Below are 27,537 nucleotides of genomic sequence, written 5' to 3'. Positions count from 1 at the left end.
TTTGGCTTTTTAAAAAAAACTTTTGTAGAACCTCTGATTTGGGAATCAAACTGCTGTTATCACCTGTATATGATGCAAAAGCTAAATAGATAATCATACACCACAACAAGAATTGAACTTTATATTTATAGTCAGTTTATTTTTCTAAATTAATTTATTTTATATACCATACAACACATTTTGAAGAAAATTTATGTGGAATAAGAAAAAACATTTGGCTTGTCCGTTGGTATGGGGTGAATTAAACCTTTTATATTGCATGTATAACAACAATGGTGCCTGAAATCTAAAATCTCATTATTACAATTATTTTATTGTTACTGTATAACTAAAGCCTTGATTGTTCCATCTTAGAAGACCTGACAATGCCTATGAAATGTGACCTGAAATTAATGCAGCTCTAGTCAAATCTATTGTACTGTTATTGCAATATAGCACTGAACATTTGTCCACTCATACAAAGTTTGAAACCAGTTTTGTGACAGATTTAACCAATTTTTTTGTCCAAGATAAAGCAGCCCAACCTCATCCCAGCACCCTGGCCACAAGATGAACATGGGAGACTAGGAAAATTTTCCCTCCTCCAAGAAAGTGCATCATCCACCTTTTATGGGATAAAGCAAATTAATAATTTCAAATGTTCATTTTTAGCTTAATAGAAATTGATCCAACTCACAAACCATTACAGTTTACTGTTCAAAATATCACATCTGGAGTCTGCTGGAAATCCGCCATCAAATGCAGCATTGAGGACATCATCTAAATAAACAGCTGGTACAAAATCAAGATTCTCTCTCATGTTGGCTGGGATGTCATCTAGATCCTTCTCATTTTGTTTTGGGATAATAACTCTCTTCAGCCCAGCTCTGTGTGCAGCTAAAACTTTGTCCTTTATGCCACCAACCTATCAGAAAATTAAAAAAATATCAGTATACATTCAAAGAAGGTGCACTGCCTGCATTGCTGGTAAGAAAAAAAAAGTAATTGATCTATTCAATGACCCATTGCTCAGTATTTTAAATGAAGAATCCAGGTTTAACTGCTATAAAGCTATTAAAAAAGGAAAAATTATATAGGTGTTGACTTAATTTTCTCAAAATGATATAGGCATCTATCTGATTTGTAATTGCAGTGATTTACTTGTACCAGTCAATCATGTATATTAAAAAAAGTACTTTTAGGTACTGAAAAAATATTACTTCATGGAAAAACTAAAGTAAAATGCACAAGAGGAGGAACACTTACAGATGTAACATGTATATCCAAAGATCTTACTTGCATAAAAACAATTACAATTTATGTGAAAGAAAATGTAATGAATACATTTTCAGTCACACCACATTACCCCAACGCTTGTCAAACTTGAATTGAATATTCTGCCAAAAGGTTTGTCATTCTTTCATAGCAAGTAATGTGTGTAATATTTTCCACCCCACACCTCATTTCCTCCCAACTTTTTGTATTCAGCTAAATGTGCAAAATTTGGGAAATAAAAAATGGAACAGCAAACATCTGGTTTGAGCTTCAGTCAACCAACAGCTTCATAATCTCCCAGCATCTTGGCCAACAACCCCCAATACAATTGGTCATTCACATCTTGGCTCTTTCTGGAATTCTGCTGGGCACAACCTTGTGGCTGCATTTGCCCACAAAACACGCAATCGGGACACTTTACAGTATATCCTGTGAAGCACTTTGGGTCGTGCAGCTGATTGGCCACCTTATTGGCTGGTCTTCACTGAAAATGTACTACTTTGCCTTTGCTTTTCAGGTGAAATAACAATCGGGTAAAAACTAATGAAACACTTAGTTACCTGAAAATCACTAACCATATTTTATACTCCACAGGAGCCCCCACCCCTACTATTCTCCAACCAGATGTGCTAAGGCACTATATCAAATGCAAGGATTATTAAGTTTAGCTGGAAGAGTGCTGGCCAGAAGCTCTCTTTTCAAATTGTGACATTTGCCCTCCCTATATTTTCAGTGAACTTGCTCAATGGTTAGAATGGTATTTTCAACCAAAATAAATTTTCGTGATCGAATATTTTTTGATTTATACCATAAAACAATCGAGACAAAACTGAAAATGTACTACCGATTAAACTTCGAGTTACCTAGACTCATGCGAGTGTTCGGGGGGGTATGCTTCTTGATAGTCCCGTGGGCCACAGGTTGACCACTACTGTTCTAAAATATCTGCCTTCTCTACCTAAATGTGCTTTAACCATAATCTCAAAAGATGACCCTTATTGCGTAACATTTCTATTGCCCACACGACTCATCACCTCACCTCTCTTGTGTAGATAGATAACATTTTGCAAAATGAAATCTTCTGTTGTAGCTTCCCTCTGCCCCTCCAGAAATGGTCTTAGGCTACTGAAACTCATTTCAATCAAGATTCTAACAGCCAGATCAGTGTCCCCTCAATCTCGGCAGGTTTGAAAGCCAGGTCCCAGAGGTAAAATATGTGCACCAGGCTACTATAATTAAACACTTTTTACAGACATAGAAATGGATCTACAATTTCAAAGTTACATCTGTTTGATGAGGGAGAATACTCAATCAATTAGATTAAAGCCTGGTATTTTAAAGCTATTGATGAAGGGTTTGTGGAAAAAGAAGGCAGATATCGCAGTACCAAAACACTCAAGCATATTTGAAAAGTTCTTTGATGCAAACAAAAAATTTAAACATGAAGATACACACAGTAAAATGTGGTCAACTAACCATGAATTGAGATAAATGTTAGCCAAGAATATGAACAAAGAAAATTAATAGAAATAATTAAAATGTCCCTCAGTAAGAACTAGCTGAATTGCCTCCTCCTGTTCCCGTATTTGTATGTGCCTAATAAAACCCAAAGATGCTGGAGTAATGTTCCAATCCATACGAATTGAAAGGCTAGTTTTCATTGCAATGATTCACACAGCAGTTATTCACAAGAAAAAAAAGCTGCAATAAAACGGTTGAGAATGGAATGGAACCATGAAGAATCGCATTAACATAATCACTGATATCAGAATACAGGAACACATAGCAAGATCTGTCCAATCTAGCTTGAACTTGTGTTATCGGTGATTCAAAGAAGAATCTTTCACAAGAAATTTTAAAAAATACTTACTGGTAGAACGAGGCCTCGCAGTGTTATTTCACCTGTCATGCCTACATCAGATCGTACCAGACGGCCACTAAACAGAGAGGCGAGGCAGGTTACTATAGTAACACCAGCAGATGGTCCATCTTTTGTGACAGCTCCAGCTGGGAAGTGCAGATGTATGTCTGTGTTGTCAAGCAGATCAAAGCTTCCAGCAGCTAAATCAAAGGCAAGAAAAGTTTTGTCCATTAAAATTACAAAAACTGCAACAGAGTATTGTATGCCACAGTAATTAATGAACTGAAACAAAGGCTCTCTTCTAGAAAATTTTACATTTACACAGAGAACAAGCAGATGTCAAAATATAACCTTCAAACATTGAAAATCAATCCTCTCACAAAATAAATACATGCGTTACTTTTCTGAGTTCTTGAATCTGCAACTAAAATAGTTATTTTTATTATTATAATTAATATTTTTAGTAGGCATTTTATTTCATCCAACCCAATTTCACTTGAAAGGAATAGATAGCCTTACTGGAGAGAGTTAAAGGTCTGCATCATTGATGATATTCCAGAAATATTTTAAGGTTGCTAACAACTACAGACTGAAAAAGAGCATTACAACAACAACTCGTATTTATATAGCGCCCTTCACGCAGGGTAGCGTCCCGGAGCGCTTGACAGTGGCGGAGTCTGACACTGAGGAGAGGGGAGATGACCATAAGCATGATCAAAAAGGAAGGCCTTTAGGGCAGGATTTGAAAGTGGGGAAAGAGGGAGCAAGGAGGAGCGATTGAGGAAGTGTTCCAGAGTTTTGGGATGTAGTGGCTGAAGGCACGGCACCAATGGTGGAGCGGAGGGCATGAGGGAGAAACAGGAGGCTTGCATTTGATATAGCACCCAATCGTGCGGAAACTCCTCAAAGCAATTTACACAAGAAATTACTCTGATGTATAGTTAATGCTGTTATCTCGACTAATGTAGCAACTAAATTGCTCCAGCAATGTCCTACAAACAGCAAAGAGATGAATGACTAATTACTCTGTTGACAATTCAATTTTCCTAGATTTACAATTAAAAAGAAAAACATTCTACGCATCTATTCACATTTATGAAGGAACAATTTTAAAACGGTGCTACCATTGCATAAGACATGAATATAATTTCCTATTTGGGTTTGATTGCAAATACATAAATTGTCCTGACTCATCATGAATATAAATAATGCAATGGATTATTGTACTTCCAATTCATTTGTACTGGGATTTAGCAACCAAATAACATCCCAGTGATCAGTTTTGTTATGTCCACAACCACAAAGGTGCATGCGCTTGCTACCGGAAACAGCTCACCCAGGTTTTTAAATATTAAATATTATTAGTCGCAAAAGGAACTGTATGAGAGATGTAATGGTAGCACGTTGGACTCTCAAGCATACAGTTCAAATTCTGACATTGAGAATCAAGCTTTCCTTGTTTCTATCAGTTTATTAAATAGAGTACCTTACTACACCAGACCCATTAACAAATGTGTTCGTATTGGTTTTAATCAAAATTGACCTGGTTATCTCTATGATGGCCTTATCAATCTTGAGTTGTTCAGATTTCTATTGATTCGAAAATCACTGTGTCAACAAGGTTATAAGTCAAAGTTTTTTGTTGAACAAAACAGATGTTCCAACTCCCAAAACGTTTGGGAGGAGCAAAGAGGAAGACACATGATACGTATTCAAGTGAGGACAGAATATTAGCAATTACGTAGAAAAAGAATAACATTTAACAGTTAAATGAAAGATGGAAAATTGGGAAGATAAACAAAAGGGAAAATAGAGACCGAGCTTGCCACAAAATTTCTGGAGAAATATTTCACAAAAAACATTGCCATTAAGGAATTACTTTAATTTCCTTCTCGTAACAACCTCATAACACCGTCTGCTTCTTCTACATACATACCATTAGTTAAATGATATTTCTTGGCATTGCTGCGAAGCCAACTTATTGCAAGATGTGCTGATTCCTTCAGCACGTCTCCCAGCTGTCCAGTTAGAGTCAGCTGACCCTCTCCCTCCATTTGGCTTGCCTCTACAAACAGAATCTCACTACCAAAATTTGTCCTCCCCAGACCTATTGCCACTCCAGGTTGATTCAGACGATGGAATACCTGGGCAGCAAACAAGAAACAAATGCTACATTTTATTAAACATATTTATAAATGACAACTTCTTAGTGAAAGTGGGAAATTTAGCTTTCCTGGTTAAGGCATCCAATTATTATCATCTAGTACTCCAGGTATTATCTATCAGTACAGATAAAATCCAAACCATCTCTCCTCTTCACAAATCAAATAGGACTTTTAGGCAAAGAACTGGTGATCGAGATTAGCAAGACAGACCCAATAATAGCTTATAATGTATTCAGATTTTAATAATTTTCTCACACTACTCCCTGAAAAAAACTCCCTTGAATCCTACAGTCTGTGAACCCAAATGCAGATGATCGTACTTTTTAAAGCCACAACATAAACCTGATTTCTGCCTTCAGAATTCAGCATTATAGGGGTATTAGCAGTGCAGTCAAAATTTAAGATGTCAATGTGCTGCACTGTTGGGTAAAATGTGAATGCAATTCTTTGATACATTACCAGAATTAATAAAGGGCATTAGTGTTTATAAAATATAACAGTGCAGTATTGTGTCATTTGTAGTATTGTGACCCAATTTGTTTAGTATGTAAAAAATCTGTAAAATAAATGTAACCACATTATACAAAATGTGGCAACATATCTAAATGCTCTGATACATTTTACACATTATTTCCTTTAGAAGTACTTTCTGAAACCTGTTAAAGTAACAAAACTAGGAGATCAATCTTGCCTCCACTTCATAGATAGGACGTCCCAGAATGTCTTTCAAGGCGTGACAATCAATTACAATAGGCATTTCGGGAGGCAGTGCAAGGTCAGTCGTGTCAGTGATGGATTCATCTTTGGTCTCTTCGGGGACTCTCGCTTTTCCTTAAACAAAGAAAAAAAATTAAGTTAGGTTCCATATAAAGTTATCAGCTTGAACAACTTCACATTAATATGCATTTGTATAGCTGCGCAGAAAGAGGCATATGTTTAACTACTTTCAAAGATTTTGCGAGGCTGGCAGATTGCTGGGGGAAAGGGAACTACAAAGCACTGAAGCGTGTCATAAAGGATAATGTTTCAGTGGACCTCAGTTAATAGGAACAATCACAATGTAAAGTATTCTCTATATCTTGTTGTGCCTTTTAAGGAAATATTTTAGAATATTTTGAGAAGTAATTCATGCCTGTGCCATTTTTCTTTTTAAGTGAATATTTTTATTAATAAGTGGATATCGCAGATCCAAAACCAGCTTCCATTAAATACGAAGGTTAAATATTATAAACCTCTTTCATTAGAGGTGAAACACAACACTCAACAACAACAGCTTCCATTTATATAGTGCCTTTATATAGGAGTGTAGGGTGGGGGCTGTGGTAGGCGGCGTGGCGGAAGGAGAGGGTGTTATTGAAGGCATGGTGGGGGGAGAGGAGGCAGCCAGGTGGATGTTATCTATCTTTGATACAATGAAGTCTACTTGGCATTGGAAGTGAGGAGCGAGGGTGCTTGAGGGGGGACGGGACAGGGATGTAGGAGGTGATGAACAGCACTTTAGGGTTATTTTTAGCCTCCAGAATGGGTTGGGATTAGTTATCATCTATGATAGCTGATCGCAAGTGAATCTGGGATATATTATTCATACAATGAAAAGGATATTAATTATAATCCTTGTATTTGATATCGCACCTAATCATGTCTTCGAGACATCTCAAACCACTTCACAGAATATACTATAAACTGTAGTGACTGTTTTATGGGTGAAACAAAAAAGGATATAAAAGGTCAAGAGTTATGTAAATTTAGTGTCCCCTGATTTTTTTGTGAAAATTTATGTTATTTTGGGGAGCTTTCAATTCCACGGAAGCAGAGCAATATTTGACAGTCTTGAGGCAATCTAACAGATGTAGTTGCTATGGTGGGTTGCTAAGATTCTTTATAGTCCTGTGAGATGCATCACAGAGGAAGCAACACAGCATTCACGAGGTCCTCTCCATTGTATAAAATGTCAATGGCATATTGCAAAACTCAGTTGGTTTTTGAGAGCACTCTGGTCCCTAGCTCCAACATTTTAAAGTGCTTTAAATAATCTAATTGGAGATGAAAAGGTCAAATAAAACTGTAATAATCTGAAAAGTATAAAGCATGCACTTATCTAATGAAGCACCATTACAGCTGCATCACACTCAGCACATTGTTTTACAGAGCAATTCAACCTCACTATATCTATATATACACACACACACACGTACATTACCCTTCATCATGTCCATATAAGAAACAATTCTATTATTCAGTTTGGTTATTTTCTACATACAAAACAGCATTTTGAGGAAATAATCTGAAACTGTACTGTACCAGAGATAATTTAGCCTATCTAGAGAAAAATGGTGTCTTTTAGGTCAGCATATTATAAATTATCAGAACAGCTTACTTTTCTTAAGCTATATAAAATTATCATGGCCCTTTTTTTCCAATTTTGTCTTGTAACTCATTTGGAAATTCTGTTGTGTAAAATTATGCTGTAATGTATAAAAGCAAAGTCACACAAAGAAAATACCAAGGACGTTCCTTCATAAAATAACAGCTTGAAACCTTTGCAAGTGTATGCTGAAATAACACAATTTTCATAAACAGCCCTGTTGTCTCAACAACGTGAGACAATATAATAAGCCGCTATATCAAATGCAAGGATTATTATTATCACATGAAACAAATTGCATAAAGATGGAGACATTTTACAGTAAATTGTTTTGTTTCCCATCTCTAGGTTTCCCACCGCACACTATTTCTGATCAAATAAATGATCAAAGCAATCAGGAATGATGATGCTTTCTAGCTGGCTGCTGGGAGACTACTGAAAATAGGTCACGGAGATCGGTCAACAGAATTTTCTGCATAGATTCTGCTCACTGACTCCCCCAATGCGCCATGCAGAGACTCACAGCTGCAACCCATTCAACAGCAACTTGGCTCAAGGGTGCCTGAGGTCACGTGGCAACTTTTAACTATTTTAACAAGCTAATGCTCCTTTAGCCTATAAGTAATTCATTGCTGTTAGGTCTCTCCTGAATAACCTTTGCCATTTTATAGCATGTTTTATTGCAGAACCCCCTTCAGGAAGAGGTTCTGGGTCCCAGTGCTATGTCTGCAGTCAAATATCTCAAACAGAAAAAACAGGGCAATTTACAATGGTACAAAATGGAAAACTATGCATTTAATAGATTAAAATCACCTCCTGGTTTAAGAGTTTTGAAAAGAATGATTTTAATAAAAATGTGCCACGCTTGCTCGAAGATTTTCAATCTACTCTAATTCTATGTTCAGACTCTTGTTAATCAATTTCTGGTGTATAGCTAATCCTATCAGCAGGGTGCACCTTCTGTTTCACACTCTTACCAATTGAATTTTCAATTGATTTTTTTCTTGATTTCTCCCCTAAGCCTTCTAAAGCACCATTAAGCTTAACCATCATATCCTACTGTGAAATATATCATAACCTTTCCTGATGTATAAAAATAAACACTGTAGAAACAAAAAGAAAATATAACAAGCTGTTTTCTTTAGAAAAATAACAACAAATCTTCACAGCCTTTCAATTTAGAGTTCTATCCACAGATTTACAATTAGACTTTTTGGCATTGTGAATGCAGTTTCTTATAACCACAAACACTATTATTATTATTATTGCCTGCATTACTTAAGGAAGGATGTTTAAAAGTAAAGCGCATGGAAAAAAATTACCAAACTCATAAAAGAATAAAAGTTTATTTTCCCTATGTAATTGGCTATTTCAAATGAAATGGAAAATAGCTTAAATTAAATTGGACATGCAAGAGGCCTTGGAGAGTTGAGGAATTTATGAATAACAATCATCAAAAAAATTTATTCATAACCTATTTGCTTATTTTATCAACATATAACAAGTATTTAGATTCCCTAATTAATAAAAAGCTAACCTAATCTTTCCCAGTGACAAACAATAAATCCTAAAATTAATTGTATAATTACTGTTCATATTAGTCATGTTCTGCATACTTTCAATCAAAATAATAATCATTGCATTTGATAAAGCATTTTTCATTGCAGGAGGATGACTTAAAGTGCTTCACAGAATTCACTGTAAATTATAACAACTGCATTTTGTCGGCAAACCATAAACAAATAGTATAAATAACAGATACCAATAGGACAACATTGAAAGGTATTTCATATTTGTAGCTATCTTGTTTTGTTAGATACCTGAACATCTAACAAAACTGACTGATGATTAAATACTCTGCACAGAACAGGTTCGCTGTGTGTAATGTATCTACATAGTTAATCATTTTCCATCCAAAATGAGAATAAAGTACATTGGCTCAGATTATGACCCAAATTCCAGCCATGGTAATTCACATGATGAAAATAGTTTCAGAACCATTAATCTGATCTACACCAGCAGGGTCTTAGCACAATCATTACTGGCTTCAAGTTCAAAACAAATATGAAAAACTAATGTAGTGTACGATTTCTAAAACAACTCGACACAAGTTGAAATCTGACCTCTTTTTGCTAACATTGGTATTTAGTGCCCTGACAAATATTATTTTCTTGTCCATCATTCTTGCTGCTTGAGGAATATCCTGTGAACTGGAATAACAAACACTACAAATCACAATGAACAAGAATATTTTTCAAATGAATAGGAGTTACTATCCCATGTGCCATTTAGGGGAGGAATGTTTCCCAAGAGGCAAATAATTTAACAGCACTAAACTGATTATACATAATTACAGAGTTTGGTTAGCAATGCCTAAAACTCCCAACAACCAGAGTTACTGTAAACAATTTGTTTGCTTTAACTTTTAATGGGTTTTAATCTTAGCTAGCACGTTATAACTCATTTGGGATACTTCTGTCTGTACATGCAACAAATGTTTAATTATAAAATTGAGTTGGAATTTGGGTCATGATGTTAGATAATTGCAAAATCATTTTGATAGTGATTCAATGAGTTTCTTTCAATATTAATTCCCAGCTTCATTCATGATTTTGTTCCTAGCCTTTAATAATTCCAACTGCATGAGCTGAACAATTAAGGGATTTACTGTAAAGCTTAGTTCCTGTGTATTTGATAGGCAAGTGTGGACAACAACCAATGTTAGCGGCAACCACTTGTTCCAGAATCAGGACTGACAGATACAGTCAAAGCCAGTCACAGATCACAAATCTCCTATTAATCTTCAACATCAACAGTAACACAGCTCACCTTCTTCCCCAGGCACAGGAAGATGACTGGATTTTGCTGACCTATGTTGGCTTTCTGCCACTTTTACAGCTACAGCACGACAAATGGCTGCAATCTTCCGTTCGAGGGAGCGGACTCCTGCTTCCCTCGTGTACCTGAAAAGCACCACACACTGCGGATACTTGGATTGTTTTCAATCAGTGTATTCACACTTTTTTAATATTGCACCTATGGCACAAAGTCAAAAAGGCAAGTGACCCTGTAATCCCTTCCCCGTGTCAAAACCCATCTAAACAGACAGCCAAGAGGTGCGTAAGAGCTAGAATTAAAAAGCATCTTGCTTAATCTTCCCTCACTGAAAACAACTCTCAAAATGTCACAAGGTCGCCTAACATAACATTATAAACTAGCTAATTGTACAGCAGTTTGATTATTGAAACAGTACCGTTGTCACTGTATTTTAAGAGCTTTCATTTATTCTGGAATCCAAGATCAGAAAAAGTCGGTAATGATAGAACAACGCATTTTGGAAGACAAGCTTTTAATTCAGAAATGTCTGACCTGCTGATGATATCTTCAGTGGTCTCTTGTGGAATCTGTAAATGATGAGGTGTCAGTCCGTGAAGGTCTAACTGCTTTGGGATCAGGTGTCTAAGAGCAATTTCAACCTTATCTTCCTGCATATAACCTAACGTTTGAAGAATCACAATTAAAAATATAAATGAACATTATAGTAAATGCAAGAGAAGGTAATATACATTTATGCATGATAAATAATTGTATCCTTTTTCCTTTAACTGATTTCCCAGAGAATTTCTCCTAAGGCATAGATCCATTCCCCACCTTCCCCCCCATACATACACAATTCAGCCCCTCCATGTAATGAAGTCTTAGCTAATCTGTAACTAGGACCATAATGTGGTTAATCAATTACCAAGGGAATAACATTCCTCTAAAGTTTCCAGAATCATACTATGAGGCGAGGGGGGGAAAAAAAAGGGTTTAACCTCAAAGCTAAATGTATTTCAAAACCAATCTTAGAACAACTTCGCACATGTCACAGAAAGCTGTCACTAATGGTTTCTGGGCCTCATTTTACTCTTGATTGCAGGAGTGAACATCTTACATTACCTTACGCCTGGTATGAATGAGAGATCATTCCACAGAATCAATGCAACAAATAGGAATTTGAATTGAACTCAGGAGGTCGAGCAGTCCAATGATTTTTAACACGATGCTCTTCCGCCTCTGGGATCTAAGTTTCCTTCAGGATCCAAGTTCAAATCCAAGCCAGACTGATTTATTCAAAGGCTCTTCTAAAGTGGAATTTTTAGACCTACAATAAAGGCTCAACGTCACACTCACCAAAGAGTAATTAAACGTTGTCATTCACCTCGCTGTAATTTGTTGGTTATTACTAGCATAAATTAGCTGCTGTGTTTGCCTCCATGCCAGTCACTACACTTCAAAGGAACTCACTATGTGAAGTTCTTTGTGATGTTTTGACCTAAGATGCTATGTAAAATCCAAGCATAATTGCAATTCTTACAACATAACTGACTTAACTGTGTATTTATCAGGTTATGTTCCACCCACTTACTGAACACAATGTCATCACAATGTAAATTTAAGTTTTACAATAGTTTAAAGCAGCATCTGTGAAACATTCCCCCTCCTCCAGTTTCGACATGTGGGAGAACCATTGTTGATAAGCACAGATAACTGTAAATTCCTAATCTTACACACCATTACACAAAGCAGTGTCATTATGTTCCTCATTAGGAATTAAATCAAAAGCATTGCATAGCACAGCTTCAGTAGACGACTGACGCTGGTGGGGGGTGATGGGAAAGAAGTCATCACAAGCTGAATTGGACAGCTCCTTATTAAAAACAAAAACATCATGAAAGTTTTAACAGTGTAGAGATTAATGTATATGATCAGCATTTCTGTAGCTGAGCTCAAAACACTTGGGAGGGAATTGAACAAAGTAACATTTGTTTTAAAGGAAGATAGATACTTGCGAAATAAGAATAATAAGGAATATGAAGAAAACGTGAGAAAATGCCATTAAAAGATCTACCATGTTCTAATAAACTGGTGGAACAGGTTCAACCGAGTGAATGGTTTCTTCATGTTCCTATGATGCAGCAAATTTATAATTGTAATGCAGTTTGCAGCAAAATAATCAGGACCCAATAAGGAAAAGTAGCCATGTTCTTTACCATACTTAGGCAAATGTCCTGCCAACCACCGGCTCCTACCTTCTCTTGGAAATTCAGGTTACTTTTCAAAAGTTTGTATCTCTGTCTCAACGATGCTTAACACTTTCGCATTTACCTGCCACTTGGATGAGCTCCATCCTATCAAGCAGGGCTGGAGGAATGGTAGCAGTAGTGTTGGCTGTAGCTATGAAAAGCACTTGGGACAGGTCAAAGGAGACATTTAAGTAGTGGTCAGTGAAGCTGTGGTTCTGTTCTGGATCCAATACCTTAAAACAATTAGGAAACCAAATTCTGATCAATTGAATTAATATTTTGCAGAGAAATTGAATAAATCATCCAAGTTAGTTAAACTGGAAGAGGAAATGCTTAATATTTCAGATATGGACATATTTGACTGTTCAAGATTCAGACTTGAAATTTTCATCAGCATTTGCATTTAAGTTTAGTAATAATCTCAATCTACATTAGAAGAGGGGCGCTATATGAAAGAAACAATGTTAATTCCCTATAATGATATGGCAAGAGTATTCTATACAAACTAAAAGAAACAAGAGGCCAGTGCCTTAGTGTTCCACTGAACAAGGCAGGAGTTGGAAACAATTTGGAATCTTTCAAGAGGAAAAGTTTGATCAGTAATTTCCAGTTGGCTACACACTGCATTAAACAAGTTTTTTGATAAGCTGTTTTAAGAGTCATAAATGACTGGTTGTTGGCAAGAGCACTGGGCTACCCAGTTCAACACACAGGCTCTTCTATATCAACTTTAACGTAACTCAATTGCTCATGAACGCAAAAAGAAAAACTTACAAGAGCCTCTTGGCAAACAGTATAATTCTTACTAATAATAATTTTGATTCCAGCATTAAATCAAGCTATATTCCTCTAATTTGACTGTAGTGTAACTTAAATTCCAGAATATGTTACTGTAATAGTAATAATCATAATACTATATACCTCCAAAAGAGCAGCAGCAGGATCCCCCTGAAGACCCCGGCCCATTTTGTCAATTTCATCCAATAGGAAGACAGGATTATTTACTCCAACGCTTTTTAAACCATTGATGATTCTACCAGGCATGCTACCCACATATGTACGTCTGTAGGACACAACATTCAAAGGGCTTAGAAAATTGGGTTTACAGCAACGGCTCTTTGTAATGATTAGATAAAAACATTCCCCAAAAAACCTACTCCTCTACCCATTGTTATCCTGGGGAAGAACTCTAAACGCACAGACTAAACATCTTGTTGCTCTCTTTGCCGCAAATATAAACCAAGATCTTTTTGCACTCTTTGGGCAACCGAACAAAAACGTAGTTTAGTTTCAGTAAAAAAAACTGAGATAAAATGTCTGAAGGAACGTGAATGCAGTGTCACACCTCCCACACCCAGGAGAAGAATGGTCTAGCTTTAAAAATCATCTTTTAAAAAATATATATACAGCAAAAGGATGTGCTAGCATTTCAAAATGTACTAAAAATGCTTGAATACATTACCATTGTAATTTCACAGCAAATTAATAACTATCATCCTCTTACCTAGAACTTTATCAGAAGAATTAACAAATGTACCACAATTTTTCCAACATGTTGTAAAGTCTCTGAATCCAATATTTTGCTCAGTCATTACTGTACAGTACCTGTGGCCACGAATATAAGACTGATCACTAACTCCACCTAATGATATCCTGTGGAACTCTCTGCCCAGGGTCTTTGCAATCGATCTGCCCACGCTGGTCTTGCCAACACCAGGAGGTCCCACAAAGCAAAGGATTGGTCCCTTCAGGTTGTTTTTAAGTTGCCGCACTGCAAGGTACTCCAACACCCTCTTTTTGAGCTCCTGCATTGCATAATGGTCATTGTCAAGTAAAACTCGTGCAGCATGAAGATCTAGACGATCTGTAAACAATTATAAATGACAAATTACACATGTTTTCAAAAAGTAATGCATTTCGACATACTGGATCAGGAGCTGTTTTCTGTCATAAGAATGAAAACTGCTCCCCCTAAAGGAAACATTGCATGAAAGGAGCTAGCAGGGAAAACAAAACTGAGCATACTGCCAAATTGAGCACCATTTTTAGGCACTAACAAGGATTATAATCTACTGTTTTTGTGTCAAGACCTATAATCTAACATAGTTAGCCCAGGTTATCATCTTTTCCTTTACATTCTATACTACGATGGAAACATTAGTAACAAATTTTATTCCAAAACAAACTGATTACTATAATGCAGACATTTTAAATCATTTACTAAAAACTGCAGCTGGTGTATCCTGCAGTTTGAGTTTAAATCATCTGAATGCATTCCAATGTGGAGCAACAACTCAGTGCAGTTTTTCAATCCATTAATAAACTCAAACTTATAACCCAGATAATTTCACATAACATGTGTGACACTTGCTGATGAATTCCTCTCCCCACAGTTATTTAAGGCATGCAAACCTATTTTCTTTTATTTGCATATGGCATGTCTAATGCAGGTACTGTAGCTTCTTACCAGATGTGCTTTTCTTCCATGGCAGTTCTACCATTAGCTCCAGATAATTCCTGGTCAATACAAACTCTGGCATTGACTGAGGCATGTTCTTTAACCTGACAGTGATAAAAGTTCCAATGAAGACTTGTAGAGTTTCAGATCAGCATTTTCTCACAATGTTTAATTATAAAGTTTGTAGTGTTTATGACAATTCTAGATTTCATTCTACAACTGAGGTTAAGGGTGATCTGATTAAGGAGTTTAAAATAATTAAGAGTATTGGGGAATTGGATAGGGAACAAATCTTCTCTTATGAATATAACATTGAAATGTCTCAAAATACTTCACAGAAAATACTTTTCATGGTGGACCTGTGCATTAGACTGGACTGTAAGCTCAAAATCCCAACGTATGGCTCAAATCCACAACCTTCTGACCCAGAGGCAAAAATGCTATCAACTGAGCCAAACTGATGTCTTTGTGGAAAGCAAGGTCATTAAAGAAGAGTATGAACGGGGAAAATTAAATTATAAAGCACAGTTAATAAAATGGCAGAGTAAGCTCGACTAGTCAAATGCTTATTTCTATTGCCATTTATTGTTTAAAAAAGTATGTTTACAAAATAAAATAAACCTTCAAAAGAGTAGCAACAACAGAAAATATTCAACCACAGCATATAATAATCCTTGAATTTGATATAGCCTAATCATGTTGCTTAGATGTCTCAAAGTGCTTCACAGAATATACTGCAAAGTGGATTGACGTGGCAGCCAATTGCGCAAGGCAGTGTCCCACAAACAGTCGTGGATCAAGTGAGCAAATTATTATTATTTATTTTCTTGCTTTGTATCACTTAGCTAATCTTGTTGAATGATGTCACAGGTTAGACTGTCCAGATTTACAAGAATAATAAAATATTGGAACGTTTTTCATGGCCCAAACCTGATATTACTTAAGGCTTTGTTGGCTTTTACGTACAAAAGCTCCTTTATTACACTGTTTATTTTAAAGATGCGTTTTACAATCAGCACACATATTTTGTTCTGCAACTAAAAATAAAACAGTTTTTTTTACTATTAATCAGTTATTTAGTCCATGTACCTTTTGATCTCCTTCATGCAAACTTTCAGGGCTTGCTCTGGTATATTTGCGTTTCTGATCTTCTTCTCTAGCATGATAATATCGTCAACATCATCATCTTCCTCTTCTTCAGCTGTGTCCAAAGGAAAACGTTTTCCTGAAATCGAGTTGTTTCTCCGAATGGGTCGGATAGTCACAACCTAGCAGATGTACAAGTGAAAGTTAAGTGTAACTTTCTTTCCTACATTTAGTTTTAATGTTCACATTAACAAAATGAGCAAATATTTAACAAATTTAAAAGAAGACTGCTGTATAGGGGTGAAAATGGTTAACCCATTAATCAATAGTTTTTCTTTTGCCGTTGTTTTACAAAACCTTGCTATGAAATAATTGTGTTTGACGACACAATTCAGCCATAAACAATTGTATATAATACTCTTACTGTATGGATGAGTCAAATACTCTTACCCTCTTTTCATCATCCAATTTGAGTTTTCGAGTCTTTTTAAGTAACTTTAAACCTTCAATTTGCCGAACAAGCAGTGGAATTGTCTTCTTAAATCTCTCTTCCAAACCAACAGCATCCAATACCTGTATGCCTCAGTCAAGATCACAATTGTTAGACATACTGATCCTAAAACAGGTTTTCAAGCAGTCATGTCCAGGGACTGCAGGAGTTAAAAGAAACAATGTTCTCTGTCCCACAGGTTAAGTTTAACTTTGTTCTTATGTCTAGTCGTAACGTTCACATTAACAAATTTAACAAGTGTTAAATGCAGCAGAGTGCCAGATGACATTGTAATTGAAAGAAGCATTTCTGGTGACGTATCATGTTATAGAAATATACAATTTAGAATTGGGGGGGAAAAAAATCTAAATATTTACAATTTAATCCTGAATAATGGCAGTTGAATTGTTGTTATTATTGTCTTGAGGTTGAAATATTTTCTCCCAAAATTAAATGAGATAAATTCATAAAATTTCAGCCAGATTTCCAGGTATAATTGGATACAATCAACCTTTCAATGGACAGTTTTATAACTTTAAAGCCTGTGTGACAAAATCTTTTTTTAAAAAAAAAGGTATTCTTGCGGGTTTTTTCTTTCAAATAAATAACTCATATGATCAGGCATACCTGCAGCTTTTCATTGGCACTTGTGCGGATAATTGATGCCAGAATGTCAGGTAATGTTTCTTTCGGTAAGCTATCCAGCATTCGTCTCAGTTTAGCAACGACTGGCACAGACATGTCCAGCAGCTCCACCAACTACAAACATAAAGGAATCATACAAACACCGTCATTGTGCACAGCTGTAATACGTGCTCTGTGAAATACCACACATACAAACTTTGGAACATTGAAGATGCTTTCTGTACCTCGAAGATAATCAAGCATAAATTGCAAAATATTCATCTGCTACTTAATTAATACACTGTGTGTAAAAAAAAGCAACATCCTGACTAAGACTCTTTGAAATATTTATTTTCCTCTTGAAACTTGCTACTGTTTTCCAGTCAGCAAATGGTTAATAGTTTTGCTTCTTGCATTTAACCTTTTATGAAGAGCTGAAATTTTTACTGTTGTGGTAAAAGAGTGAAATTTGCTTCTTGACATTACAGTTGGTAAAATATGGAATGAACTGTGCGTAACCAAATTTAAAGGCAATTCAAGAAAAACGATGCAGAGCTTTTAGAAATAAACATAAATCATCATGCACAAACCTGTATTGCATACTCGTAGAACTGCTCTGAAAGTACATTTAACTCTCCAGCAGCATCAGATCCATTTGTGTATTGCTCTAGTCGGTCAAGTTGTTCTACCTCTGCCACTGGATAAGGCTTCTCCTTCAGCACCTCAAGTATGTGGAACCGGCAGAGGCCTGTGATTAACAGCGTATAATGCGGTTTAGGCCAGTTGCTTCCCACCACTTGTACCGCAATACCCGCCGTGCCAATCCTGCAAATTAAAATGAACACAAGTGAGCGTACAGGATAAAGCAAGGATTGGAATCTCATCGGAGAAAGGCGACGAGTGTTTGCGAAATAAACACTTTCCGTGTTTGGAGCAGTTTTAGTGTCAAATATTTCCCAGGTCGTGGAATTAATAATCCCATTAATAGCTTCCTCTAAAGTGTCCACTGTCCCAGATTCAGAGATGGATCAGTTGAGGTCGTTGCAACCAACCACCCACTCACCCACCCACAGCCCCTGCCCTGCGGTGAGATTATCCAATTCAAGTCACTTATGTGCCTGTGATCTAAGACGGCTTCTCTGGGCTTAAGGTCGGGGGGAACAAAAAAAACCCAGACAAACTCACAGTGTTCTAAGCAGAAGTCACCAAGTTCATAATCAACGGGAATTCTCCCTCAGATTAAACCTTAGCAGTTAATACTTTACTCCCGTTAACAGTGAAGTCGGGGTCGGGGGGAAAGAGGCCGCGGGATGGGCGCAAACATCCAATACAAGAATTATCATCACAATTATGATGATGATTATTATTGTTATTCAAACTGTGATAATAATAATAATAATAATCCTTGCATTTGATGGGGGAGGAGGAAGGGGGGGGAGGAGGGAGAGGGCGAGGGGGGGGGAAGGGAAGAGGGGAGGGAAGGGAAGAGGGGGGGAAGAGAAGAGGGGGGAAGAGAAGAGGGGGGGAAGGGAAGGGGGGAAGAGAAGAGGGGGGAAAGGGAAGAGGGGGAAGGGAAGGGGGGAAAAGAGGGGGGAGGGAAGAGGGGGGGAAGAGAAGAGGGGGAGAGGGAAGAAGGGGGGAAGGGAAGAAGGGGAAGAGAAGAGGGGAAGAGAAGAGGGGAAGAGGGAAGAAGGGGGGGAAGGGAAGAAGGGGGGAAGGGAAGAAGGGGGGGAGGGAAGAGGGGGAGAGGGAAGAGGGGGAGAGGGAAGAGGGGGAGAGGGAAGAAGGGGGGAAGAGAAGAGGGGGAGAGGGAAGAAGGGGGGGAAGAGAAGGGGGGGCCTACCCACCCACCTACCTGTGCAAACGGGGCAGCTCCTGCGCCTCCGTGTCCGGATCCCTGGTGTTGGGGACGACCCCGATGATCGTGCTCCTCAGGGACGTGCCCCTCAGCAGGCGGCTCCTGACCAGCTGCAGGTTTCTGGAAGTTTCCACCACCGCGCGCACGGAGGAGCCGGGCAGCAAGACGCCCTCGTTGACCAGGAGCAGGGGCAGCCGGGAGGGGATCTGGATGGCGCTCGAGTCCATGGTTCGAGGTGGGATGGGCTCAGCCGAGCGGTTTCCAGCCCGGGGTCGGGGCTCTCTCTCTGGTTGTCCGCGGTTCTTCCTCCCTCTCTCTCTCTCTCTCTCTCTCGCTCCGTCTCCGTCGTCGTCCGTCGTCGCCGCCGCCTCCCGACACCGCGGAGCCGCTGCACGTGACCGTCCCGCCAGCTACGGCGGCTCGGCTCGGACACGGAGCCACCGTTACGCGCATGCGCTCAGCGGCCCCGCCCCCAACCCCGAAGGCCCCGCCCCTCCCCCGGGAGCCTCGGCCTTCGCCGCTGTGGGTTAATTCGCCGCGTCGCCGGGGGTCCGGTCGCTGAAACTGTGGCTTCTCGCCACTGCCGCCCAGGCCTCGCTGCTGAGACGTCTGCGTCTCTCTCGTGTGTGTGTGTGTGTGAGAGAGAGAGAGAGAGAGAGTGTCTGTGTGAGTGTGTGTCTCCTCTATCTGTGTCTGTGAGTGTGTCTCTCTCCTCTGTATCTCTGTGTGAGGGTGTCTCTATGTGTGTGTGTGAGGGTGTCTCTATGTGTGTGTGTGTGAGGGTGTCTGTGTGTGTGTGTGTGTGTGAGGGTGTCTCTATGTGTGTGTGTGAGGGTGTCTCTATGTGTGTGTGTGTGTGAGGGTGTCTCTGTGTGTGTGTGAGGGTGTCTCTATGTGTGTGTGTGAGGGTGTCTCTATGTGTGTGTGTGTGTGAGGGTGTCTCTGTGTGTGTGTGAGGGTGTCTCTATGTGTGTGTGTGAGGGTGTCTCTATGTGTGTGTGTGAGGGTGTCTCTATGTGTGTGTGTGTGTGTGTGTGAGGGTGTCTCTGTGTGTGTGTGAGGGTGAGGGTGTCTCTGTGTGTGTGTGAGGGTGTCTATGTGTGTGTGAGGGTGTCTCTATGTGTGTGAGGGTGTCTATGTGTGTGTGTGTGTGTGTCTCTGTGTGTGTGTGAGGGTGAGGGTGTCTCTCTGTGTGTGTGAGGGTGTCTCTATGTGTGTGTGAGGGTGTCTCTATGTGTGTGAGGGTGTCTCTATGTGTGTGTGTGAGGGTGTCTCCTCTATCTGTGTGTGTGAGTGTGTCTGTGTGAGTGTGTCTCTCCTCTGTATCTCTGTGTGAGTGTGTCTCTCTCCTCTGTATCTCTGTGTGAGGGTGTCTCTCTCCTCTTATCTGTGTGTGTGTGTGTGTGTCTCTTTCCTCTATCTGTGTGAGGGTGTCTCTCTCCTGTGTGTGTGAGGGTGTCTCTCTCTTCTGTTTCTGTGTGAGTGTGTCTGTTCTCTATGTGTGTTTGAGTGTCTCTGTGTGTGGATGTGTTTATGTTTCTTTGTGTCTATGTGTGTGTGTCTGTCTCCCTCTCTCTCTCTCTGAGAATGTGTGTCTCTCTCTCTGTGTCTCTCTGAATGTGTGGCTTTTGTTAAAGCAGAAATTAATAAAAATGTGCCGCAGCAATCTAATATGTGTTATTCCCTCATGTTTAGCTGTTATCAATAAAGTGAAAACATATAAGTTGGCAGTAAAATGTACCTCAATAGCACCAATCAAAACCCTACAATTTTCTGCAATTTTTTAAAGTTTCCTCTGTGGGCAAAGAAAACCTTCCTGGTGCCTATCCTGATATTGCCCTTTGCATTTCCAAACGCATCTCCTCTTATTCTCATGTCTTGGCGCACAGGGAGAGTTTGAGTCAATAATAATGCTAATAACTATCCTTACATTTGATGTAGCACCTGAAACGTTCCCAAGTGCCTCGCAAATAATCGCTGTCAAGTATCAGTCATTGTCATAGTTGCTATCCTTCAGATGAGAAGTTAATCCAGGATCCTGGCTCCTTCATCCCAATGGTCTTCCAGACAAATTAGCCATTCATCTGATGGCTGTTTGTGAGACCTTGCAGTGTATAAAATGCCTCTAATGTTTTCATATAGAAAATTCATCACTTTACAATATTTACTGTAAAGTGCTTTGAGATGTTTCGATATATAGGGACTCTTCACTGATATTTGACACTCTACACTAAATTTTGCTGCTACCTGAAACTAATGATGTTTCAGTGTTAAATTCTGGGATGTCCTGCTGAGTGCTAATATAAAACTTCTGTGCTGCTGATTTGTAAGACCTGCAAATTAAACAATCAGCATGGTCCTGTTCTCCTTGCCAAAAGAGCAAGCTAAGATTTCCTTCGCAAGTTGACCACATAAGGTATGCAACATTATTTAGAAACACTAACCTATTGCTTCCAATTACTGTATTGTGATAAAAATTAGATCAGTTCCAGAACAATCTTTAACTCCACTTTAGAGATTCAGTTACAGATAACAGGACATTGCGAAAGTTTTACTTAGGCAATTCAAGGTCATCGTATCACATGTAGTCATTAGGCAATGGTTCGCAGTCTAACCTGCTCTTTCCCCTGATTCCCTTTAGTCTAATTACTCCCTGCAAGCCATAAAAACAAGAATTGCTAGGCGAAAAAAAAGAGGTCCATCTAGTTCACCTTCACCTTCCTGACAGTTGCACGGACATACGTCCCAAACTACCTATGTACTATATCCCATAATGTTATTTCCTAAAAGAAAACTATGCAATCTGTGTTTGAAGGAAAAATATTAATAATAATAATATTCCTTACACTTTATAAAGCCATTTTTGATGGCTTCTAGATATCTCAAAGCGCCAGAATATACTGTAAAGTGAATTAACTGTAGATGTGTAAGACAACAGACAATTGTGCACAGTAGTGTCCCACAAACAGTCGTGGATTGAGTGACCAAATTATTATTATCATTTTTTTTGAGGAATCAACTTTTCCTGCTTCAACCATCTCCCTAGGAAGTTTGTTCCACAAGGTTACTATTCGACTGGGTTTACTAGTCATTTTACATTATTAAGGATTTCAAAGAGAACTACCTTTTGCTAGTATTTAAGAAGTACATATAATACATGTATTGATTATGTAGTTTGCCTTCTATACCTCTAACATACTGAGTCCCAGCTCCCAACTGGTTAGCTTATGTGATTTTCAGTTTATTTTACCTGACTTTCTTTCCTAATTGCTTGAGTAACAAAGTTGTAGCTTAAATTTATTGCTGCCATCTATTCACCTTGCTGAAGCAGTTTTAATTTAACTATATCTTTCGTCTTTTTTTTGGTACAGCACCTTTAATGTTGTATCTTTAACTATGGTGAAATAATGCTTTAAACCACAGGGTGACAGACGTGCTCCACTGTTCAGCTGGAAAACCAAGGAATTGAAGAATTGCCCATGACAATTTTCTGCCTTTTAATGAAGGATGTTGTAATAATGTGCACCAACAAGCAGCAGTGGAAAGGAAAAAGCCTTCCCAGACTTCAAGTGGGTTCTGATTTCTCATTCAGCACCTATGTATACTTTGAATTTGGATTTTATCCTCACTATTGCGACATAAAGTGAAGCTTAATGTTAACAACAGTTTTCCACGAACCTCACAGGTCTTCTGTACAACGTTTTCAGGGAATGTGTACTGTATATTGCAATAATAATAATAATCCTTGCATTTGATATAACGCCTTATCATGTTATTGAGGCATCTCAAAGCACTTCACAGAATATATTGCAAAGTGAATTGACTGTATATTTTTGTGGGTGAAACATACTGTAAGACCTTTAAAGCCTTGTATTAGTTCTAACTTTCAAAATAATGCCGCTCTCTAACACTAGAGAAGCTAATTTATATACAAACTGCTAAAACGTAAATAGCAGCTTGGCTGAACAGCAAAGTAACCAGATTGAAGATCCAGTAGAGTACTTTGCGGGAAAGAGCCTCATGAAGAGGTGCCCACCTTCAGAGAAGATATTCAACCAAGGTGCCTGTTCGGATGGATCCTATTAGTTCATGACAATCTTTGAAAAGAGATTTTCCCAGTGTCCTGGCCAACAGATCGATAATTAATACAAGTTTGAAACTGGCACAAAAGTCAACAAGTATTACAATGACCCTGGTGAAATTCTCTGATCAAATATTATTCTGAATCTGGAGTTTGAGCATTGCAATATCTTACATATAAACACCCTTGGTGCAATGATCACTTTATCTGGGAGATTATTGGCCAGGATACCAGGAGAATCTTTTTAATCTGGAAATTAATTCTACAACTAATAAACCTGTTTTGGTGTGTAGAATTTTAGTTGGGACATGAAGATCTTATCATGTTGTAAAATGACAGGAAGCGTGATATCACTGTTGTTTGTCAAAGGTTATTATGGTTTGTTGAATGTCATTCAACCTTGTATATACTTTATAGTAAATAATTAACTTTTTTCCTTCAGTTAGATTTTTTTTTACACGCGACACAAAATAACTACGTTTATGTAGCAAAATACTGTAGACATAAGACTTTTATAAAGTACTATTTTTATTGTTATCATCTAGAAGTTCACATCTTTTTACTGACAACGAGCTTGTATTCTTATAGCATTTTATCATGTCAAGACATCTTAATTCCATTTAATATCTTGTATCACAAATGAGTCCCCAATGAGTTATCCTTTTTCAATACTCTCAGTGCTTTGGGACGTCCTCCCGACTTGAAAGGCGCTCTATAAATGTAATTTTGTTGTTATTTTGTTGTTGTACTAATGTCTCTAATCATTCCTCATAGCTCTTTCCTATCTCATTGTGTCTCATTGCTATCCTCTAGGGCCTGGGCAGATAATTTATGTCTCAGCAACCAGAACTGTACGCAGCACTCCAAGAGTACTGTCCAGATCGAGCATCACTTCAGGGATCTGAAATAAACTGATGTTAAAAATCAAATTAGTAATCTTCATGCTTGAACTCCATTGATCCTCAGACGTTCTACTGTTACCTAACACAATGTTATTAGCTTGGCATCCAATCCCACCACTGTGCAGCACTCCGAGACACTATCCTGTGTGAAGGACGCTACATAAATTGTTGTTGTCATAGTCTTACCGTTGTAGGCATTGTTATAAAAATGTAAGGAAATTAAAGCGATTTGAAATTATACACAGGATGTGTCTGCTCTGTTCCCTTATCACCACTGGAAAGATGTCATGCAATCAACAACAACAACAAGATTCCATTTATTGAGCGCCTTTCACGTCGGGAGGACGTCCCAAGGCACTGTACAGTTGGGTCAGGACCCGAGCAGGGGGGAAATGGTCAGGGTGAGGGGAGGGAAGGGAGGGAGCGAGGAGGGGGTAGAGAGTCGAGAGGGGAGCTGAAGGCCCGGTCAAAGAGAAAGGTCTTGAGACCGGCCTTGAAGAAGGAAAGGGAGGAGGCGGCGAAGGCACTGGGGAATAGAGTTCCAGAGCCTCGGGGCTGAGAGGCTGAAGGCCCGGCCACCGATGGTAGGACGGTTGGGGCGGGGGATGTGGAGCAGACAGGAGCCAGAGGAACGGAGGGTACGGGCAGGTAGGTAGGGTGATAGTACGTTGGAGAGGTAGGAGGGAGCGAGGCCATGAATGGCCTTGTAGGTGAGGATAAGGATCTTGAATTCGATCCTCTGGGGGATGGGGAGCCAGTGGAGGCGAGCGAGGGTGGGAGTGATGTGGTCCCGAAGCCTGGTGCGGGACAGTACACGAGCGGCAGAGTTCTGAATGACCTGCAGCTTGTGGAGGGAGGTGCCGGGAAGGCCGGCGAGGAGAGAGTTCCCATAGTCCAGCCTTGAGGTGATAAAGGCGTGGACCAGAGTTTCAGCCGCGTGAGGGGTGAGGTAGTGCCGTAGTCTGGCGACATTCCGGAGGTGATGGAAGGCGGTGCCAGTTGTTGCGCGGATATGAGGGAGAAAGGACAGCTCAGGGTCGAACAGAATCCCGAGGTTCCTGACCGGCTTTGAGAGGTGGAGAGTGCAGCCTTGGATGCTGATGCTGTCAGCGCCTGTCATGCATGTGTTTTTAAATATATTTGGCTATACAATACTACTTTGGGCTAAAGTTTCAAAGCGTTTACCTCTGAAAGATTTTGAAAATTGATTCTTTGCTATTTCAGTGGCTCGTACAATAATATGAAAATAATGCAAATATATAATTCACAGAATTTAAATGTCACTGAATGAAAAAGTGGCAGATGGAAAGAAGCCAGTAAAGAGGTCCAATACCAAAGCTTTCATACTGTATCAAAGTTCAGCACCACAAACATGGCTTACTATAAAAATAGCAGCAGAAATGCAGCAAAGGTTCTAAGATTAAACCTCTTCAGGCAAATTTTAAATTTTATACATATATGGTGTTTTTTTGAGAGACAGACCTCTTTCAGATGGTATACAATTTACACTCTTAAGTTTAAACTCTGACTCTAATTTCCATCGAAGCTTACATTGTAAGATTTTATCTTGCAATTCAAAATCATTTAGAATTCCTAAATTTTTAAAGGCTTAATTTGGAAGCTGCTTTGGAATCAAGTTCTTAAAAACATTGGCTTCCAGATTAAGACTGGATTTCAGAATTTTCCACAATACTGCGCAGGATTAAAATTTAACACAAAGTGGTGTTACAAGCCAATACAGAATACTAAGTGAAATTTCGAGCTTTTAAATCTTTGGTTTTCCACTGCCAGGTCCTCATTTGCGAGGTGAGTGCAGTGGCCTCTGATCTCTGTTAAACAGGCTGCGCTGGGATCACTGTTGTTTACCCTCCATGAAAGGTAGTTCATAACTACTGATCTAGATGAGGACATTGAATGTAATGTATCTAAATTCGCGGATGACACTAAACTAGGTGGGAGAGTAAGCTCTGAGGATGATGCAAAAAGATTGCAACGGGATATAGATAGGCTAGGGGAGAGGGCGAGTAGGTGGCAGATGGAATTTAATGTGGGGAAGTGTGAAGTTATTCACCTAGGTAGAAAAAATAGAAAAACAGATTATTTTCTAGAGGGGGAGAGATTAGATAGTGTTAGTGTTCAGAGGGGTGTCCTTGTACACCAGTCTCAAAAAGTTAGTTTGCAGGTGCAGCAAGCAACTAAGAAGGTGAACGGCATGTTAGCGTTCATTGCAAAAGGTTTAGAGTACAAGAGTAGGGAAGTCTTGCTGCAACTGTATAGGGCCCTGGTGAGATCGCACCTAGAGTATTGTGTGCAGTTTTGGTCTCCTTATTTAAAAAAGGACATACTTGCCCTAGAGGGGGTGCAGTGTAGATTCACTCGGTTAGTTCCTGGGATGAGGGGACTGACCTATGAGGATAGGCTGAATAAACTAGGGCTGTATTCTGCAGAGTACAGAAGAATTAGGGGAGATCTTATTGAACCATATAAGATTCTTAAAGGGCTGATAAAGTAGACACTGAGGGTCTGTTTCCCCTGGTAGGAGAATCTATAACCAGGGGTCACAGTCTTAAAATTAAGGGTCAGCCTTTTAGGACAGAGTTGAGGAAACATTTCTTCACTCAGAGGGTAGTGAATTTATGGAATTCACTACCCCAGAAGGCTGTAGATGCTCAGTCCTTGAACATCTTCAAGGCTGAGACTGATACAGTTTAAAAAAAANCAGAGGGATTAGGGGATATGGGGATAGGGCAGGTAATTAGAGTTAGGTCTGAAGATCAGCCATGATCTTATCAAATGGCGGGGCAGGCTCGAGGGGCCGAATGGCCTACTCCTCTCCTAATTCTTATATTCTTATGTTCTTATAACTTTTACTGAGATTCTTTCATCACAGTTTTGCTTTAAAAAAGAAACAAAACTGAAAGGAAAACATGCTGGCAGCATTCCTCCGACAGTTATTTTCTTGTGAGTACACTGACTGTCCAGTGCCTTGGGACATCTCCCGATGTGAAAGGCGCTTTGCAAATGCAATTTTGTTGTTATTGTGTATCCCCAATTTGTTCAACAGCTGAATGCTAGTTATATAATGTCTCAGTGAACAACTGACGCTTTGTTTGGATACATGTGACACAAATCATGTTGAAACACCAGCTATAAGAATCCTCTAGCTCTTCTTCCTTATAAAAAGTATTTTCAAACAATTATTTTGTAAGCCAACACAGTGCCTTTAAATTGAGGACGCCTTTACCTTTGTACCCAATGCACCTTTGTACAGAGTGAGAATTGGTTCCAGGGTCCTTTGAATTCAGCAGGATTTAAATGAGGCTGTAT

The 27,537-nt window shown here is 38.9% G+C and overlaps 1 protein-coding gene and 1 long non-coding RNA gene across 2 annotated transcripts; one reads left to right on the top strand and one right to left on the bottom strand.

The window, feature by feature from the left end:
• Window positions 1-118: 118 nt before the first annotated feature.
• Window positions 119-19,648, bottom strand: lonp2 (lon peptidase 2, peroxisomal). The gene is made up of 15 exons (XM_007889424.2): window positions 19,225-19,648; window positions 17,960-18,194; window positions 17,373-17,504; window positions 16,706-16,828; window positions 16,259-16,437; window positions 15,179-15,273; window positions 14,317-14,575; window positions 13,633-13,774; window positions 12,794-12,944; window positions 11,015-11,141; window positions 10,475-10,608; window positions 5,972-6,111; window positions 5,052-5,259; window positions 3,125-3,315; window positions 119-904 (listed from the first exon to the last, which is right to left on the bottom strand). The coding sequence occupies exons 1-15, from the start codon at window positions 19,452-19,454 to the stop codon at window positions 683-685; spliced, it is 2,568 nt and encodes an 855-aa protein (XP_007887615.1). The 5' UTR covers window positions 19,455-19,648; the 3' UTR covers window positions 119-682.
• On the top strand, window positions 19,411-24,420 carry LOC103176071. The gene is made up of 3 exons (XR_487560.1): window positions 19,411-19,462; window positions 22,651-22,796; window positions 24,122-24,420. It is a non-coding gene; the product is annotated as an uncharacterized LOC103176071 (long non-coding RNA).
• Window positions 24,421-27,537: the final 3,117 nt, after the last annotated feature.

This window comes from Callorhinchus milii, unplaced genomic scaffold (genome assembly GCF_018977255.1).
Source record: "Callorhinchus milii isolate IMCB2004 unplaced genomic scaffold, IMCB_Cmil_1.0 Scaffold14, whole genome shotgun sequence".
In the NCBI taxonomy this organism is placed as follows: domain Eukaryota; kingdom Metazoa; phylum Chordata; class Chondrichthyes; order Chimaeriformes; family Callorhinchidae; genus Callorhinchus; species Callorhinchus milii.
This window is presented reverse-complemented; position numbering and strand designations above follow the sequence as displayed.